This window comes from Quercus robur, chromosome 5 (genome assembly GCF_932294415.1).
Source record: "Quercus robur chromosome 5, dhQueRobu3.1, whole genome shotgun sequence".
In the NCBI taxonomy this organism is placed as follows: domain Eukaryota; kingdom Viridiplantae; phylum Streptophyta; class Magnoliopsida; order Fagales; family Fagaceae; genus Quercus; species Quercus robur.
The window spans coordinates 88,361,740-88,381,849 of NC_065538.1; the positions used below are offsets into that span (position 1 = coordinate 88,361,740).

Consider the following 20,110-nt stretch of genomic DNA (forward strand, 5'->3'; position numbering starts at 1 on the left):
TTATGCAGCAGGAAAGTGGAAAATGTAAGACACCAGGGAGAAGCCACAACTGCCGCATTAAATGCGAGAAAGCTACCTTTTCAGCCGCATTAATGTGGAGAAGACAGGCGAACAGTGTTGCATTGGCCAGTGCAACTCACAGAAGGATAAGGGAGATGTCCGATGGGACAGGCACTCAAGTGAAGGTCCAGATGGCTAACAAGTGTAAGGTTCTTATCAATTCAAGGAGGATATATAAGAGAAGGAGATCCCCATGAAGAGGGGATCGAAGAATTAGGAAAAAAGAGGGAGAAAAAGGTAAAAGAAGTCTATAGTTTGTAAACAGAGCAAGAGGTGCACTTACACGTCTCCTCGGACCGATATCTCATCAAACGAAAATGGAATATTCTTACGTTCAACGTATTGCATGGCATACATCTAACTGACGTTCACTTCGTCTAGTCCTAGCTCTGTAACCCACTCTCTAAAAATTCATTGTCTGGGGACTTTTGGGCCAGAACTACTCACTTGCTGGGCCTAGGCCCCAAAAACCGACCCTACAAAAATTATTGCACGATATCTTCATTATCAATTCTATTAGCTACATATATTTCAATGTACATAGTCAAGCAATTATTCATCCACTAATTTCTCATTTGATTGATTAATTTAAAATTTCTTAAGATCTAAATGAGCTTTTTCTAAGATTTAAGATTAGCAAATTCTACTTTTGTTGTTGGGTTATTAAATTTTCTCAGATTTTAGATCAAATTGATTTGTTATTGAGATTTTTCTTTGTGTTTAAAAAGGTCAAGATATTGTTAAGATGATTATATTTAAGTTTATTTCAGTTGGGCTTAAGGTTAGGGTGTTCAAATTTTTATTTTAAGTGTCAAAATAGTATAAAAAAAAATATATATATATATATATATATTATAATAAATTTTTATTTTGGATTCAATTCAGGGGGTTCATTTGAACCCCCTGGGCTCCAGCCGCCCTTGGGTAAACTCAAAACTTATTTTGGAATTCTGCGACAAACTTTGATTGATTTGAGAGAAAATGTAGACTCTGACCCATTCGTATAGGACATGCATGCGCATGTGCCTGTTACTATTGCAATGATATTATATCTGATCTATAAAGTAACTTTTGAATTGCAAAATGATGTACCTAACTTACTACTTATACTAATGGCCTTGCTTCCCATTTAGGTATACATTTCCAATATATTCCGAGCTAGTTTTGCTTTCTAGTTTCTACCAATAGAATTCTCTTCTTCCAAAATGAACCAGAACCATGGTCCAACATGTAACGGGCAAGAAGAGCATTGGTCTGATCCAAAAACCCATGAAAAATACAAAGAGATCATCTCAACCACGCCACAAAGAAAGGGTATTTGGGTAGCGGATCTCCACCAGCATGAAGGTTTTTGGTGGAGTGCATACAGTTTAAAAGGAGTGTTGTGGGCTCAAGACCACTTCATGCCACAACCCAACAATGTGATCTTGAGTAGTGCTCCAAAATCTGGCACAACTTGGCTTAAGGCTTTGAGTTTTGCAGTTATGACGCGATCTCATTTTGATGAGCCTGCAAGCCCTTTACTCACCAGACTAGCTCATGATTGTGTACACTTCTTGGAGTCTGAAGTTCGCTCAAACCCACAAAATTTAGATCTAGATGTTCCACTTTTGGCTACACACATTCCCTACACTTCCTTGCCAAAATCTATTATAGATTCTGGTTGTAAAATTGTCTACATATGCAGGGATCCAAAAGATGTATTTGTGTCTCTTTGGCACTTTGTTTCCAAGATGAATCCTAAGGCCATGGATGCCTCAGCCTTGGAAGATCTTCATCTGGAGGACGCATTTGAGTTTTTTTGTGAAGGATATTCTTCATTTGGACCATATTGGGATCATGTATTAGGGTATTGGAGAGCAAGTTTGGAATCACCAGAGAAGGTACTATTTCTGAAGTATGAAGATTTGAAAAATGACACTATATCTTGGGTAAAGAAACTAGCTCAATTCATGGGTTACCCTTTTTCGTCAGAAGAAGAACAAAAAGGTACGTTGCAAAAGATTGTTAACCTATGTAGTTTTGAGAACTTGTCTAATTTAGAGGTGAATAAAAGTGGAATCACACAAGTTGGAACCAACTTCTTGTCCTTAAAAAATAGCTCATTTTTTAGGAAAGGTGAAGTTGGAGATTGGAAGAATCATCTTAAACTTGAAATGGCAATGCGTCTCGATCAAATAACTGAGCAAAGGCTTAAAGGTTCAGGCTTGACATTTCACTTCTCATCTAATACATGAACTGGGGGTCTACACTCTTTCATGGCTTCCATCAAATTAGTTGAGTATGGCAACTTAATAAAATGTGGCACAAAGGCTTGTTTTAGCATGTCAAACAAAATGAAGGATCATCATTTTGGTGTAAGGACGCATTCGTAGGTTAATAAAGTGAGGCTAGCTGATTCCAGTGAGTGTCACATGATGTATTAATGTATTTTTTTAATGTCTTTTAATTGTTGTAACATAAGATTGCAAGGTCATGTATAATCTTGACCCTCAATATCATTATTATTTTTCTTTTGTTCTTTGGATTAATTTTGAAGATTAATATGATTTGGTTAGCATCGGGACTAATGACTGCTGCAATAGGGAACACATAATTGAAAATACCTACAAACGAAATAAAGGAAGAAAGCAGAGCGCCAACTTGCAATTTTACTTGGACATGGCAGCAACCCATTGATACCACATGTTGGCACTTGTATAGTATGTCGATAAGCATTAAGCAAGCGATTTCAGGTCCCTACAAAAGTATTGAAGATCCAACCTTAAGATTGAGGGATCTATCTGACTTGGTTGGTCGTAAACGCAAGGCTACTGTGTTCTTTGCAATACTCATGTCATAGTTACGCAACAAGTAATTGATTGCACCCAAGAGCCAAGTGTAAAAGATTATTGGTGCATCTGGATTCCTCTCATAAGCACTAGTTCAAAGCTCTAGTGCCGCATGCTGAACCGATCTGGGAACTGGGGAGTAGTGATTTTTTTTTTTTTTTTTTTTTTTTGGGGGTGGGGGGGGGGGGGGGGGGGAGGAGAGAAACTGATTTGGCAGATTGACAGAAATGAGTTTGGTCGAACAAAATAACAAAAAAATGAGAAAGAAAAAAAGCAATTGACCAGTGACCACAGGCTAGTGGCTATGATACCATGTGGAAATTTGAAACAGTATGGAATATATAGAAAATATAAGAAAGAAACAACGGAAAAGATTAAGTGCTTCAGTCAGTAAGACTTACATCCACACCACCAAAAGCCAATAGACTATATCTCACTTGATTAATAACAAACTACAAGGGCATATTTATAATGGAATTTCATATAAAATTCAAAAAATAATTTGAATTGCATATTAATTGTCTAAATCCCATGATTCCTCCGGCAATTAATCCCATAAATTTCTCTTGAATCAATATCTTGATTTGGTCTTCATTGACATGGAAGGTGAAATATACTTGTCATTGATTGGGGTGAAGGAGAGGAGATAATAGGGAGAAAAAAATTAAAGCACATCTTCAACTTCTTCTTTTTGAGAAACAAAAAAATTTCAACCATAGTTTATTAGGGCAAACCCAACGCAGTTTTTTTTACCTTGAAACCAAAATGATTCAATTCAATTGACACTAATGAGCAAAGTACTCTTCTGTTCTAGAACAATAATAATTGTGAGGTTTAAGGTCTTCTAAATTCCATTTCAGTGCTTTGAATTTTGTAATAAAATTTTCTGTATGCAGGATGTGGATTATTCTAATTTTTCATATACCTATGGTTTTTACTGCATTATTGAACTATAAGATTTGGTCCATGTGAATGCTCTAATTTTCCATATAGTAAAGAGCTGGGGGGGAAAAAGTAGGAATTAGAAGCACAATGTCTGCCATAGAGAGGTTATTTAAGGTAACAAGCATCAATTATAAGTAACAAGTTTGCAAAGTAGGCATAATTCTTCGAATGATTAGAATTAAATACTTTTGTTAGGATTCAGATGAGCAATATCTGCTGACAATGCAATATGAAAAAGGATTGTAATGTGTTGATAAATTGCTGAAGAACAAGTCATGGCCGAAGCTGCTCAAAGAATTGAAAGCTACTCAAAGTTTTCCAAAGCATATTAAGAGCAAATTTCCTTGTCTAAATTTTTTTTTTGATTGACTTTGAAATTCTGTGTAGGAATTTCTTCTGTGCGTTCAGCTCAACAACTTCAAAGCAAGTTCATGGCATTCTATCAAAGCATGTTTACTTTTCTTCCAGAGAAGTGTCTATCTACAAAGCATGGGCCAATTCTTCTAGGGCTATGATGAAAATATTAAACTTCAAGGACATCAAATTCTTATGAACCAAGATGACTGGTCCCCATCTAAATCTTATGTAATAACTAGGGAAGTAGGAGCAACAACACTTGAAGTTTAGTTGCACATTTTTTATCATTTGATTACAGGTCCACAAAGGCAAAACAAACATGATTTTTTTTCGCTGAATAACAAAAATGAGAAGCTTAAAAATATATAAACAACCGCTTCTAAAAGTCACTTTGTTGATTGCATTTTAGCAACTGGCTTATTGAAGATATTAACACTCTAGCAATTCTTTCAGCTGCAATATTATCTTAGGATATTAGCCATCAGAAAAATGAAATTTAACAAAAGCATCTGCTTATACAACTATTGCACACACAACAGGACATAACCATGGTATAAATGGTTTATACAAAAGCTATTGCTGATTATGCATAGTCAATTTTCCCAGAGGGATCACCTGGTTTAAATATATGCTAAAGCTGATTATGAAATTTATAAATTTACACTTGACCCAATCCAAGATGATTAAAACATAGATAACCACATGGTATGAAGATGTTGAGCAATTTTTATAGTAATTAATATAAAAATCACTAACGATAGTTACATGTTTATATTATTCTATTTCTTAGATAATATAAAAAAGCTAATGGAAAAGCACCTCATTAGAAAAGAAGACAACAATACCTATACTAGATAATCTATGCAATACCAGCACCCAGAGTTTATGACTGGCAGACTCTCCACGAACTCCACAAATTGTATGGGCAATTGCGCTGCAAAAGAAAGATTTGATTACTAAAAAACAAAGATCTTTATGAACAGTCACCATATATACATGCTCCAGACACTTCCAAAGTCCAGAGAAAATGCCAATCTTCAATGTAAGTAAAATGACAGGGAGAAACAGAGGACACTGAGGCTATAAAGAATGAAATCAGAGGCCAGCTTTCAGATCATCATCACCATAAAACTCGCCACTGTAGATATAAAATTATTCTCCATGCTTATAACTGCAAACAAGAGTTGTGGTACCAGCTTAATGAGCCTTGTCAATGATCTAAATCATGAGTGACAACCATACCAACAAATTAAAGGAGAGAAAGATAGGGAAAAAAAGAGAGCATGCCAAATAGAGAATCTAATAAGTTATTAGATCGATATATGAAAGACAAATTTAGGGCGATAGTAATATGTACAGAGGGAAGACTTACTTCTTTGGTAGTTCAGAATCCTTTCTCATAAGTCCAAGTGCTTGCCCTCAGGGCTCCTTTGTCAAGTAGATATTGTTTCATGTGGCTTGATAGAGGGGTTATTAATGGTAACAACATCAATCAGAAGCCACCACAGAAAGAAAGAAATAGCAGGAAGAGTTCTGGAAAAACATAATTTGCCTAAGACAGAGGAAAAGGAGGAAGAGAGATAGAGTATTTCTGTTTCTCTTGTGTTTCGAAATTTACTTATATCTTGAAGGAAATAAACCAAACTACATAGGGAACTCCTCGAGTGAGACATGGTTGACATGAGAGAGCAAAGAAGTCACTTTAAGCCAATAAGAAATTCAATTTACTTCCAAGAACATTGTTCCATATAAAGAGCTTATGTTATTGTTACTTAATCAAACTAATGAAGCCAAAGCATTTTAAAATACCTTCAACCTACTAGTGGTCGCTTCCCATGCTTTGCACTCTTCCATGCTATGAAACACTTATGGCTTTGAGACAAAGAACAAGCATAAGATATTGAGTTAGAAACTTGGTAAATAGGAAGTACCAAACCCTATAACATTAAGACTCGATGATTAGCAAGCATAGATTTGAGCTACGAGGGCTTTCTCTTTCTTCTTAAAAAAATTGTTAAGTTAAAAAAAAAAAAAGGTTTCAACTTTCAGGCATTCAAAAGGCTAAATGAAGGTGTTACTGAAATATTACCTAATTTTCTTTTCATATGTTATCAAACTAGATGGACTAATAAAGAAACCAGAATTCTAGGTTAAACTTCTTGTTGCTGCATCTTGGAAGTGATGTTGGGCATTTTGTACACAAGACTTTCTACGTGATGTTTAAATTGGATGAGGTCAAATAAGATTAACTACTAAATAGAACCAGCATGCCAAATTAAGTTAGTTATTTCTGCATCTGCCAATTAATAAAATTTTGAATATATACTAGTTTTTAAGGGAAAATGTGAATTTATTTTAGGAAAATTATTGTTGCACACACGGTGTTACAAACAACCATACACACAACGGCTGAAACCGTCCAAAACACGATTTTATTTTGATTGTGAAATGGTGAAAATGTTTTGTAAGCACGATTTCACAATTTTAACAAAAATCGTTTGCTCAAAAAACAATTTCAATTGTCCCGTATACACGGTGTGTAACTATCGATGCTCTTTATTTTAAATCATGAAGGAACTTACATGGTATTGTATGTAAGCATGTCTCCTATTAATAGGGCCAACAGTGAAGCTTGTATACCCTGCCCTTGCACCATGAAAGGTTGTGCACAAGGGGATGCAACAGAGATTATTAGATGCATTGCTTGGAACAGCCCATATCATATACACGGGATCTGCAAGACAAGCATAAGAAGTTACTAAGTTTTACCCATCATATTGTAGGAAAAATCTAAAAGGAAACAAATAAGACGAAGTAAAATCTCGATAGACTAACATAAACATTTAAGCATGTCTCCTATTAATAGAGCCAACTGTGAAGCTTGTATACCCTGCCCTTGCACCATGAAAGGTACTGCACAAGTGGAATGCAACAGAGATTATTAGATGCATTGCTTGGAACAGCATATACCATATACAAGGGATCTGCAAGACAAGCATAAGAAGTTACTAAGTTTTACCCATCATATTGTAGGACAAATATAAAAGGAAACAAATAAGACGAATTAAAATCTCATTATACTAACCTAAACATTTAAAGAGGAAGACTATCATAAACCCCCATGTAATTATGAGAAACAAAAACCTGTGATTAATTGAAAAAACTTTTCGTGTTTGCAATCAGCATTTCTCTAGGGGGAAAAAACTATCATAAACCCCCATATAACTTTCCTACAATTAAGCAATGGTTCTTACATTTGCATGTTGTATAAGGACTGAAAATTGTTAAATGTTGCCAAATGGAAGCTAGTGATACCCAATTCACCATGTTGCTGTGATATCTAATATCAGTTTAACTAAAATGGGATGCCTTAAGCAGTTGAAATTACTTTATACATCTTACCATGACTGAAATCAAAACAAAGGAAATTATAGCCAAGCCTTAAAGTTAGAATTAGTTGCTACACAAATGCTCCTCTTCGAGTTCTTTCTTTACTAATTTTCAAAGGTGATCTGTGCACAATTGTCAGGCACCGAAACAACACATTTGACACCAGAGAAAGACAATACATCCAGCATCCTTACCTTAATTTTTGAGATATCCGCAGACTCACGTACTGGAGTAGCTTATTTCCAAATTTTCCAGCAACTCCGTCAAGGTAAAAAGGGGACTCAGGGATAAAGCAACAGTCCACAACATGGTTAGCATATATTGCTATGAATCCTGAGTGAAATTATTTCAGCTACATGATTTAGGTGAAGCTTAACTTCGTTTTATAAATTGGCTGATTTGATTAAGAAGAATAAATGGAAGAGAAATATGTTGGACAGATATAAGACTATTAATTGGAAAGAAATAAGACCATCAAATGAGAAAGAATATTTTACTGAATATATTTGGTATAAATATTTTGTTCATTCATATGTGAGCAAACACTGTATTATCAACAACCAAACCAAGCAATTTCATCAATACCATTCAAACGATATCACAAATATAAGAGATAAAGTAAAAAGAATCAACCTTTAATCCAATTGTATGTAATAATTTTCTTTTGAATAATTTGATATGACAACTAACAAGATTGAAAAAATTCATCGTGTTAGAATGAGATTCAAGATCCAACCACTTACTTATTTTTCAACTGCATCAGAAACAGTTTTGAAGGAACTGGATGCTGTCATTAAGGTATGAAGATCATCCTTATGTCTAGCTTCCATCATTTCAATTCACTTCACTGCCATGACCAAGTAATATGCACAAAAGAAGCTACCCCAAACGTCCACAAAAGAAGCTTCTAAATTCCTCTTCAATCTGATGGTCATTATTGAAAAACCCTGGTGCTCAGTCATTCCAACTACATTCCCAAAAGAAAAAGCATATTTGTTGTTAGATTAGTGTAAATACCCAAAATCAAGAAAACCCGCAAGACCCCATTTTGATATGGTATTAAAACATAAATGAAAGACGCTTATTAGTTATTACCACTAAGAAATTAGATCAAAAAGGATCCCAACCAAAAATAAATCAATCAATCAAATTTAAGCCAAACAATTTTTCAGTTTATGGGAATTATATATAAATAAAAGATTGTGAATAAGCAGACAAGATGTATATTAGATTTGCAAATAGTGGACTTAGGAGACAGAATGATCGGTGGAGATAAAAAATTAATGAAGTTGCAAAAGTGATAACATCTATATTAGGATATTTAATTAATTGATTTACATAATTAGTGGAAATCAGGAAATGGAAGTGCAAAGTAGAACTTAGAATTGAATGGATAAGCAGACGAAGGAAGGAGCGTCACCTCTGAATGTCAGTCTGAATCAAGCGGGAGTTGACAGTCCTTTTGCACAGACTTGCTATTGATCTTTGATGTTTTGGATGTGAGAAATTTTGGGCCAATCATCTCCTGTTTCTCTTTTGCAACGTTCTTGAAGAAGATCACTGACATGCATCTCCAAGTCCTTTAATGGAATAGTACGAAGGAACTCTGGCAATGACTTTAGCTTGTAGCATTTGTAAATTTCCAAGTGAAGATGGTAAAATATAGAGCCTGATGGGCCTACCTTAATGGGCCTGACGGATCGGAACTGGTGGGCCTGTATAAAGATGATCCCCTGCACTTTGAAGGCCCATTGCTGACAGACGTAGTAAGGGCCCATGATCCGAGGTCCATATCGCCTAGAAAAGCCTTAAGAGCCAAAAATGGAAATCCTTGCTCATCACGCTCAGAGGAATTTGTATTAGAGTCCCACATGGAAAAGATTTGGAAACCAAGAAGAAAAGTCAACCCTTTGCCACTATAAAAGGCCTGCCACCCCCAGAAATCGAGGTACGCTTTAATTGACCCTCTCTAACGCTCTAAGTAAAACAGAAGAATTCTAACTTGACCGTCGGAGAGCTTTTGGCCGGCACCACACCGGTGCTCTCTGAAGGACTTCTTTCGATTGCTTCTGTCGTGCAGGTTCGTTTCGAGTCGCGAGTACGGTATGACCCATTGGTGACAATTTTCGACGTCATCAGTTGGCGCCGTCTGTGGGAACAAACGATCGTCATAGCACATTATCGCTTCTTAGACAAAAGAGTTACATGGTACTCACACGCTCGATGGCAACCACTAACGACGCTCAAGAAGAGGAAGCCCCTACGACTGCCCTTGAGAGACAGGTCAGGACGCTCGCCGCAGCCGTGGAGCGCCTCACCAAACAAAACCACGACCTAGAAGAGCAGCTAAACCAAAAGAGTGCGGCGGTCAATAACCAAGGAGCAGATCAAGAAGTAACCAGCGCGGAAAGGAGGAATCATGACGGACCACAGGAGAGTAACGCCCCGAGCAAACAAGTGCGACGGGACGCTAGCGTCCCTTCAGTGACGGATACAGCTCCACAACCCATCATCGCAGAGATGCAGGCGATGAAGGAACAGATGGAAGTACTGATGAACGCTCTCAAGGGGCGAGTGTCCAATGATCTTGACGACCTTGTCAACCGGACTGACTCGCCATTTACGGCAACCGTCAATTCCTTCCCCCTGCCAAGTAAATTCCGCATGCCAAATATGGATAGTTATGACGGAATCAAGGACCCTCTCGATCACCTAGAGACCTTCAAGACCCTGATGCACCTTCAGGGAGTGTCAGACGCAATTATGTGCAGGGCGTTCCCTACAACTCTAAAGGGCGCAGCAAGGATTTGGTTCAGCCGGCTAACACCAAACTCCATCGGCACCTTCAAGGAGCTGAGCGCTCAATTTACTACACACTTCATCGGAGGACATCGGTATAAGAAATCCACGGCTTGTTTAATGAATATCAAGCAGAGAGAGGAGGAGACGTTACGGGCCTACATATCACGCTTCAATAAAGAAGCGCTCTCGATCGACGAAGCCGACGACAAGATACTAGTGGCAGCGTTCACGAACGGGCTGAAGGGGGGTAAGTTTTTGTTCTCCCTATACAAAAACGACCCAAAGACCATGTCGGAGGTGCTTTACAGGGCCACCAAGTATATGAACGCTGAAGACGCACTATTAGCCCGAGAAGATAGACCCAAGAAAAGAGACAGACAAGAGGATCCCCGACAGGACCAGGGGCGGAAGAAAGAAAGAATGGGAGATCGAAGGGAGGAGAGACGTCCAAAACCCATGGGCGCAAGGTTCACAAGTTTCACCCCGTTGACCGCACCGATAGACCAAGTCCTAATGCAGATTAAGGACGAAGGATCCCTGACATTTCCGGGAAAGCTGAAGAGCGATCCCAACAAAAGGTCCAGAGACAAATATTGCCGCTTCCATCGTGACCATGGACACGACACGGCCGATTACTACGACCTGAAGCAACAAATCGAAGCCCTTATCCGACAAGGGAAGCTGAAGAAGTTCGTCAGCAAGGAGAGAACGGATCAACCCCCACAAGAACAACACCCCCGTCGAGAAAACGAGCGACCAAGACCCCCATTAGGGGATATAAGGATGATAATTGGAGGAACAGCCGCGGCCGGATCGTCGAAAAAGGCTCGCAAAACATACCTTCGGATGGTACAGAATGTCCAGTTGGCGGGTACAGTGCCAAAGATGGCAAGAAGGGAAGGCCCCATTATTGGGTTCTCGGAAGAGGATGCAAGACGCCTACACCATCCACACGACGATGCCCTCGTCGTCACCTTGCGGGCAGGCGACTACAATATCCACCGAGTGTTGGTCGACAACGGTAGTTCGGCCGACATCTTGTATTATCCGGCGTTCCAACAAATGAGGATTGACAGGGAGCAGCTAATACCGACAAACGCCCCGCTCGTTGGTTTCGGAGGGAGTAGAATATTCCCTTTGGGCGCAGTCACGTTATCGGTGACAGTAGGAGATTACCCCCAACAAATCACCAAGGACGTAACATTCTTGGTGGTCGATTGCTCATCAGCCTACAATGCTATTATTGGACGACCCACGCTCAACTCGTGGAAGGCGGCAACATCAACTTACCACCTGATGATCAAGTTCCCAACGGAGTATGGGGTAGGAGAGCTACGCGGAAGTCAAATTGCCGCACGAGAATGCTACGTAGCTATGATGGAGGTGGAAGACCAGATCCAGGCCTTGAACATAGAAGAACACCGAACGATGGCAGAACCTACAGAGAAGCTAGAGGAGATAACTCTCGACAGTTCCAATCCAGACCGAACCACCAAGATCGGAACGCTTGCCAAACCCGCAATCCGTCAAGAGCTCGTAGCTTTCTTGAGAAGCAATAAGGATGTGTTCGCTTGGAGCCATGACGATATGCCAGGAATCGATCCCTCGGTCATGGTGCATAAGTTGAATGTGTTGCCCTCGTTTCCACCCGTCCGACAAAAGAAGAGAGTATTCGCCCCGGAACGAGACCAAGCAATAGCGGAAGAGGTCCACAAACTCCAAGAGGCAAGCTTCATCAGGGAAGTCTACTACCCCGATTGGCTGGCGAATGTGGTAATGGTGAAGAAAACGAGCGGCAAATGGCGGATGTGCGTGGACTTCACCGATCTTAACAAAGCATGCCCCAAAGATAGCTATCCCCTTCCAAGGGTCGACATTCTAGTAGACTCGACGGCTCAACACCAATTGCTAAGCTTCATGGATGCTTTCTCGGGTTATAACCAGATCCGCATGCACGAGGACGATCAGGAGAAGACTTCGTTTGTAACCAGTCAAGGACTCTTCTGTTACAAAGTAATGCCATTCGGCCTGAAGAATGCAGGGGCAACATACCAGAGACTAATGAACAAGATGTTCGCACAGCAAATCGGAAGGAATGTCCAAGTCTATGTCGACGACATGCTGGTGAAGAGCCGGAAGGAGGAAGACCACTTGGAAGATCTCAAGGAAACATTCGGCACGCTTCGATCCTACAACATGAAACTCAATCCGGGAAAGTGCGCATTCGGTGTAACGGCAGGCAAATTCCTAGGATTCATGGTATCTCAAAGGGGGATTGAAGCTAACCCGGACAAAATCCGAGCCATAATGGAGATGGCCCCCCCGAGAAACGTGAAGGAAGTACAGAGCCTTAACGGCAAGGTAGCGGCATTGAATAGATTCGTGTCGAGAGCGACGGACAAGTGTTTACCCTTCTTTCGAACATTGAAAAAGTCATTCGAGTGGACGGACGAGTGTCAGCGAGCCTTCGAGGAGTTAAAAACCTATCTATCTTCACCACCTCTACTGAGCCCCTCGCAACCAGGTGAAGAACTCTTCCTCTATTTGGCTGTCTCCCCGGTGGCCGTCAGCGCGGCCTTAATCAGAGAGGAGGACAGGGCACAGAAGCCCGTGTACTACGCCAGCCGGGCGCTCCGCGGTGCCGAGGAAAGATACCAACCTATGGAGAAACTCGCTTTTGCGTTGGTCACGGCGGCTCACAAGCTCAAGCCCTACTTTCAAGCCCATACCGTGAACGTAATGACCGACAAGCCCTTGAGAAGGGCACTGAGTAATCCTGAAGCCGCGGGTCGACTGACGCTGTGGGCAATAGAATTGAGTGAGTTTGACATCAAGTACCGTCCACGTGTGGCCATTAAAGGACAAGCTGTAGCCGACTTCATAGCAGAGTTTACGCATGACGCGGACAAGGGGGCAGAAGAACCCTCCCAGTGGAACATCTACACCGACGGATCATCCAATAAGCGAGTTGGAGGAGCCGGCATAGTATTGCTGTCACCTGAAGGAGACAAGATTGAATGTATGGTCCGTCTCGACTTCCCCATTACCAACAATGAAGCAGAATACGAAGCGGTGGCAGCAGGACTCGACCTAGCCAAAGCCGCCGGAGCTGAAAGTGTGGTCGTGCATTGCGACTCTCAAGTCGTGACCAATCAAGTAAACGGAGATTATGAATGCAAAGGGGAAAGGTTGAAGAGATATCTTGATCAAGTAAGGGCGAGAGTCGACGGGCTAAAAGCAGTGTTCGTCCAGATCCCACGGGGAGAAAATGAGCTCGCTGATCGGCTAGCCAAAGCCGCTTCAGCAGAACATATGATGACACCGGGTAATGTACTTTCCTTTGTTCAAATCTTTCCGCTAATAGACCCCGACAACATGCAGGAGATACGCTCCGAAAGAAACTGGACTACGCAGATAACTTCATACTTAAAGGACGGGATATTGCCAGAAGAGAAGGAGGCAGCGAGAAAGCTAAAAGTCCAAGCGGCGAGGTTCGTCTTGATAAAAGACATTCTTTACAAGAGAGGTTTCTCCCGTCCTTATCTAAGATGTCTCGGGGTTGAAGAGGCAGACTACGTAATGAGGGAAGTACACGAAGGAATATGCGGGAACCATTCCGGATCGCGCTCGTTAGTGCACAAACTGGTACGAGCTGGGTATTACTGGCCAACCATGCAGAAGGATGCCGAGTCTTATGTTAAAAGCTGCAACAAATGCCAAAGGTTCAGCAATTTCATCGGACAACCAGCTGAGGAGCTAACCCCTATAACGGCTCCATGGCCGTTCGCTCAGTGGGGACTAGATATCATGGGACCTTTCCCAACGGCGGTAAGGCAGCTGAAGTTCGTGGTAGTGGGTATCGACTACTTCACAAAATGGGTAGAGGCGGAAGCCTTGGCCACCATTACAGAAAAAAACATTAGGAGTTTTGTCTGGCGGTGCATCGTATGCAGGTTCGGTATTCCAAGAGTTCTTGTCTCAGATAACGGGAGGCAGTTCGACAACGGCCACTTCCGGGATTTCTGCACTCAGCTAGGAATAAAAAACCACTACTCATCACCCGCCCATCCTCAGGCTAATGGCCAGGTTGAAGTCACGAACCGATCCCTGTTAAAGATTATCAAGACTCGGCTCGAGGGGGCAAAGGGCATATGGCCCGAAGAATTGCCGAGCATACTATGGGCATACAGGACAACGGCGAGGACTCCGACAGGAGAGACGCCATTTCGACTGACATACGGGAGCGAGGCGGTCATCCCATCAGAAGTTGGACTCACAAGTTACAGGGTTCACAACCATGACGAATGCAGGAATGACGAATCCCTGAGGCTACAGCTGGACCTGATAGATGAGGTTAGGTCGGTGGCGGAGCAAAGGATCGCTAGGTACAAGGATCGCATGTCCAGACATTACAACACCCGGGTCCGACATAGAAACTTCCAAGTTGGAGACCTCGTACTCAGGAAGGTCATGGGTGCAACTAAAGACCCTGCACAGGGAAAACTCGGCCCCAACTGGGAAGGACCTTATAGAGTTACGTCATGGAAAAGGAAAGGAACGTACCACCTGGAGACAACAGATGGAGAGAAGCTGCCACATCCATGGAATGCCGAGCATTTGAGGAAATACTACCAGTAGTAGTGACACGGCAACCAGTTTTTGTTTGAGCTTTTTATAAGTTTCTCTTTTAACTGACTTTTTGCTACAATTTTGTTGTGCCCTTTTTAAGCCCAAAGGGGGCAGGCACTTTTTCCTTTACGCATTTCTATAATCAGATATTACGTTGATCTTTCTACTTGGATGTCATTATAATTGTCTACAAAATTAACGAAAACTAAATAAAGTCCACAAGATGGACGAATACAAATGCAATCCACAAGATGGACGGATCATTCTACGGGGATGATAAGATACTACAGGAATAATCATTCAAGTCCACAAGATGGACGGATCATCCTACAAGGATAGTAGCCAAAGTCCACAGGATGGACGGACCATCCCACAGGGATGGTGACTCAAGTCCACAAGGTGGACGGATACAATCGAAAGTCCACAAGACGGATGGATCGTCCTACAAGGACGATCACTGTCAGTCCATGAAATGGACAGACCCAAAATAAAGTCCACAAGATGGACGGATCATCCTACAAGGATAGTAGCCAAAGTCCACAAGATGGACGGACCATCCCACAGGGATGATGACTCAAGTCCACAAGGTGGACGGATACAATCGAAAGTCCACAAGACGGACGGATCGTCCTACAAGGACGATCACTGTGAGTCCTTAAATGGACGGACATAAAATAAAGTCCACAAGGCCGACGGGCCATCCCACAGGGATGATGACATCCTACAGGGATGATAACTCAAGTCCCAAGGTGGACGGATATAATAGAAGAACATGCAAGCGAAGTGGACGGACCACTGACTACGTTAAAATTTTTTACAAGTCCATTAAATAGGCATTACATTTAAAAAGTGATGTACAACGCCACAAAGTGGACGGGTCCTCATAATGAACCTCTAAAAATAGACGGAAAAGGAAAATCCTCACGGATGTAAATGCTCAATCAACACAAGATAACAAGTCTGCAATGTGGACGGAGTATCACAGATAAACAAATATTCTCACAAAAATCCTTCCTCAAGAAGGAGGACGAACCTTTAAACAAAGTACCAAACAATGATAGAAAGCATATATGAACATTAAGCCAAAAACCTCAAAGGCAAGTGTTTAATACAATTAAAGAGGACGGATTGTTCTGAAATGTAAATAAAAAAAAAAAAAAAAAGGACGGATTGTTCTCAAAATAAATTACATAGACATTAATCTTTCTTTTGTTCAGCGACTTGGACATCCTTCGACGGGACGGACTCTCCGTCTCCTTGAGCAGCGTCTTCGCCAAAGAGGTCCTCCGTATTTTCGGAGGCGACGGGGAGGGCAGAAGTCTGGGCTTGGTCCTCAAGTTTGACCATTGACAAATCCAGCTCTGGATAGGCCTTCTTGACTTGACGGAGAGAATCATCGAAGCCTTGAAGGAAAGAATCTGACAGCTCGCCCAAGCAGGACTCTGAGCTTCGGTACTCCTCGACGGCTACCTCTTTCACATGACGGATCTCTTCCTTGAGTTCTTTGATCTCCGCCTCCTTTTTCTCTATGACCGTCAGCGCAGAGACAGTCTTCTCCTCCAGCTCCTTCCTTGCCTTCTCAGAAAGCTCCAGCTTCTTCTCCATCTTGGACCTCCATTTATGGAGTTGTCCGAGCTCTTCCTCCGTCTGCTCCGCCTTCGCGCGCACCCGGTCCAAGGTACTCTCACGGTTGAGACACCGGTCCAGTAGTCCCTTCATCATGACCAAGGACTGCGAATAGAAAAGAGACCGTCACATAATGTAAATAACAACGAAAAAGAAAAATAAACTTATTTGACGGACATAACCAACCTGAGCGACGGCAAAGAGGCCCGTCTCCCCCATGGCCTCCGTCGAGTGATTTCCAAGATCCTCATAGTCTTCCGCCGTGATGATGGACGACAGCTTCTCCAATGCATACTTGGAGTCGTCGCGGAGAAGGGAAGGAGGTCTCTCTTGCTTACCGTCTGGGGCCGTCATCAATCCTTTACCCGTCCCCTGCTTAGCTGGGGTGACGGTCTTGTTACCCTCAGCCATTAAACCGACCACAGGTTCAAGAGAGACCTTTGGTTGCTTAAATGGACGGTCGGATTTTGATGTCGGTTTCCTCTTAGGGGCTGAAGCCGACACCTTAGGTACCACCTCGCCGGATTCCCTCTTCTTGACGGCTTGGGATTTGATCAAAACTCTCCTTTTTGCGTCTTCCATCTCTGCAAATAATGACGGATGAAATTAAAACTAAGTAAAGTCAATTAAATGGCAAAGTAAAGCTGACGGGCTTACGTCTATGAACTCGCTCGTCGTATCTAATTGCCTCTTGGGTGGGCTCAGGACCGTCGCAGTACCAATGTATGGTCCTCGGGTTCACCAACTTAGCCCAAGTCCTTTCCTCCGGCGTAGTTTTCCTGCAAATCTTTTCAAGGAAACTAAACTCCTCAAGGCTGACTTGTGGGCGCCGTCTACCTGCAGAGAAAGACGATCAAGATATACACATAAAAATGGACGGATATGAAAAGCTTTACAAAATTAAGACGGATGCATACACGATTGATTTATCACTGCCCAAGTTGTGTCGACGGGCATGTACTCCGTCTCCCCTGGATGGCTCATCCATCTGTCACCCTCCAGGAAGAAGTAGCGACTCTTCCAGTCTCTATTTGAGTCTGGGGTCTCAAAGATCACCTTCAACAAGGGGCTCCGACTAGCAAAACTATACATCCCCCTTGATCTAAAAATCTCGTCTGGACGGTAACAGTGAAGAAATTCACGGACCGTCAGTTTCCTTTCCCCATCCGACATTGCACCGTAAAGAATCTCCATGGCTATGAAGACCCTCCAGGTGTTAGGGGATATCTGGGTGACGGACAACCCCAGATACTGTAAAAGTTCCCTATGAAGTGTAGAAAGCGGGAATCGAAGTCCAGCCTTCAACGCCTGCTCATACACTCCAACACCGTCTACCCCTTCATAGTAACACTTCTCCGACGCGTATGGTAGACGGATGGAAACATAGTCCGGGATTTGGAAGTTGGTTCTGAAGGTGCTGAAATGTTTCTCCCTGATGACGGATGTAAACCTATACACCGTCCACTCTGGCAACATGATGAACTGCCTTAGTCCATCAGCACCTACAACGGACTCCAGTGCTTGATCCCCGTCGTCATCAGAACCCTCTATTTCAACTATCTCCACATCCTCATTTGTTGAGGATGAAGAGGAGGCAGACGGACTCCTATCTTCGCCGGGGCTCTCTTGGTCTTTATGACCGGACGGGTATACATCCTCGTATTCCGTCCCATCACGAACCACCGACTGGTTACTTGACGCACTAGACATTTCCTACAATTGACAATGAAACCTAAGACCGACGGGTTTGAAAGTATTGACGGGTATGGAAAGCCTAACAACAATGCATGGACAGAAATGTAACTTGACTATAGTATATTAGAAGTACTTACCAAACTTAGCAGAGGAGAGGTGACGGTTGGTGTAATCAGTAGATGCTCGCCCTCGACGGATTACTCTGACAAGGTTGACGGCTTCGCTCTGACAAATGATTTCTGAGTGAAAATTGAAAAATGAGAGAGTGAGGCGCCTTATATATATAGGAGATGCACGAAAGACGAAGCGACGCTTCGATCCTATACAACGGCCATTCAGAGAGTGACACGTGGCATGCTTAATAAATGCTGACAACCTGTCAGTACGTACCAACAGATTTGTACCCGTCATATAACCGTCAACTTGATGAATCTTACTCTGACGGGTTGATCAATCTGGAACCGTCGTCCTATCTTGCATGAATCCGTCATAAAATGCCCGTCATACCCATACGTAAGGATCGTCACCCCATTGATCCTTTGACCTAAAAGGTGACGGACCATCGGGGTGAAGGGGGCAACTGAAGATGGTAAAATATAGAGCCTGATGGGCCTACCTTAATGGGCCTGACGGATCGGAACTGGTGGGCCTGTATAAAGATGATCCCCTGCACTTTGAAGGCCCATTGCTGACAGACGTAGTAAAGGCCCATGATCCGAGGTCCATATCGCCTAGAAAAGCCTTAAGAGCCAAAAATGGAAATCCTTGCTCACCACGCTCAGAGGAATTTGTATTAGAGTCCCACATGGAAAAGATTTGGAAACCAAGAAGAAAAGTCAACCCTTTGCCACTATAAAAGGCCTGCCACCCCCAGAAATCGAGGTACGCTTTAATTGACCCTCTCTAATGCTCTAAGTAAAACAGAAGAATTCTAACTTGACCGTCGGAGAGCTTTTGGCCGGCACCACACCGGTGCTCTCTGAAGGACTTCTTTCGATTGCTTCTGTCGTGCAGGTTCGTTTCGAATCGCGAGTACGGTGTGACCCATTGGTGACAATTTTCGACGTCATCACCAAGTAATGAAGACATGGCATTATAGTAAGAGAGCCATCATCTTCTTCTTCTCTCATTCCTCCAATCCCAATCCTTTCTTCCCACTTTAAAAAAACCCAAAAACCTGAGAGGTTGCGAAAGTTGTTGTTGGCATACTTGGATCAGGACTTGGGTACCCAATACAACTATCACACCATACCTAGGCCATACGAAGGTATTATGTTACTGCGCTATGTATATTGGGCATTCGTTCCATGCATTGCTGCATTCCGATATTGCAGGCCAGTGATCAGTATTGATGGGACTCATCTATATGGTAAATACAAAGGGATATTGATGATTGCAATGGCAACCAATGCTAACCAAAAGGTTTTGCCTCTCGCCTTTGTTGTTGTGGAAGACAAGGAGTCAGGGCCTAGTTGGGGGTGGTTTTTAGAGTGTCTCAGGACTTCGATAGAGCATGTCATACCTGACGAGGGCATTTGCATTATTTCTGACCGACATAAAGGTATCAATTGCGCCATTCAAGAGTGGCCTAGAGGTCAGGATGGAACAGAATAGGTATTTCACCAATATTGCCATCGACATGTTGCTAGCAACTTCAACACATACTTTGATAACCCGACTCTAAAGGCATTGGCCTTGAAAGCTGGATATGCGACTCATGAAGCTAAATTTGAGTCCATAATGCAAACCATTAAGGAGGCTAAGATTAATTTACT

The 20,110-nt window shown here is 42.2% G+C and overlaps 2 protein-coding genes across 19 annotated transcripts in view; one reads left to right on the forward strand and one right to left on the reverse strand.

Moving 5' to 3' along the window:
* The first annotated feature begins 1,036 nt into the window (after positions 1-1,036).
* LOC126727651 (flavonol sulfotransferase-like) lies at positions 1,037-2,576 on the forward strand. Its single transcript, XM_050433534.1, has one exon. It carries the CDS (start codon positions 1,266-1,268, stop codon positions 2,295-2,297), a length of 1,032 nt encoding a protein of 343 aa, XP_050289491.1. The 5' UTR covers positions 1,037-1,265; the 3' UTR covers positions 2,298-2,576.
* Positions 2,577-4,820: 2,244 nt separating this feature from the next.
* The window catches only part of LOC126727652 (putative disease resistance protein RGA3), a 54,655-nt gene continuing 39,365 nt past the window's right edge, over positions 4,821-20,110 (reverse strand). Inside the window, exons 4-8 of one of the 18 annotated variants that reach the window (XM_050433567.1) lie at positions 7,778-7,916; positions 7,029-7,177; positions 6,776-6,927; positions 6,003-6,065; positions 4,821-5,127 (exon numbers count right to left, since the gene is read on the reverse strand). The gene's annotated coding sequence lies outside the window, so the exon portion shown is untranslated. Of the gene's footprint in view, positions 6,928-7,028; positions 7,178-7,777; positions 7,917-20,110 lie in introns of all 18 variants that reach the window. The other 17 variants (XM_050433562.1, XM_050433559.1, XM_050433564.1 and 14 more) reach the window with 17 other exon arrangements.

Coding starts and splice junctions, on each gene's coding strand:
- LOC126727651 (XM_050433534.1), top strand. CDS start 1,266: ATGAACCAGAACCATGGTCCAACATGTAACGGGCAAGAAGAGCATTGG.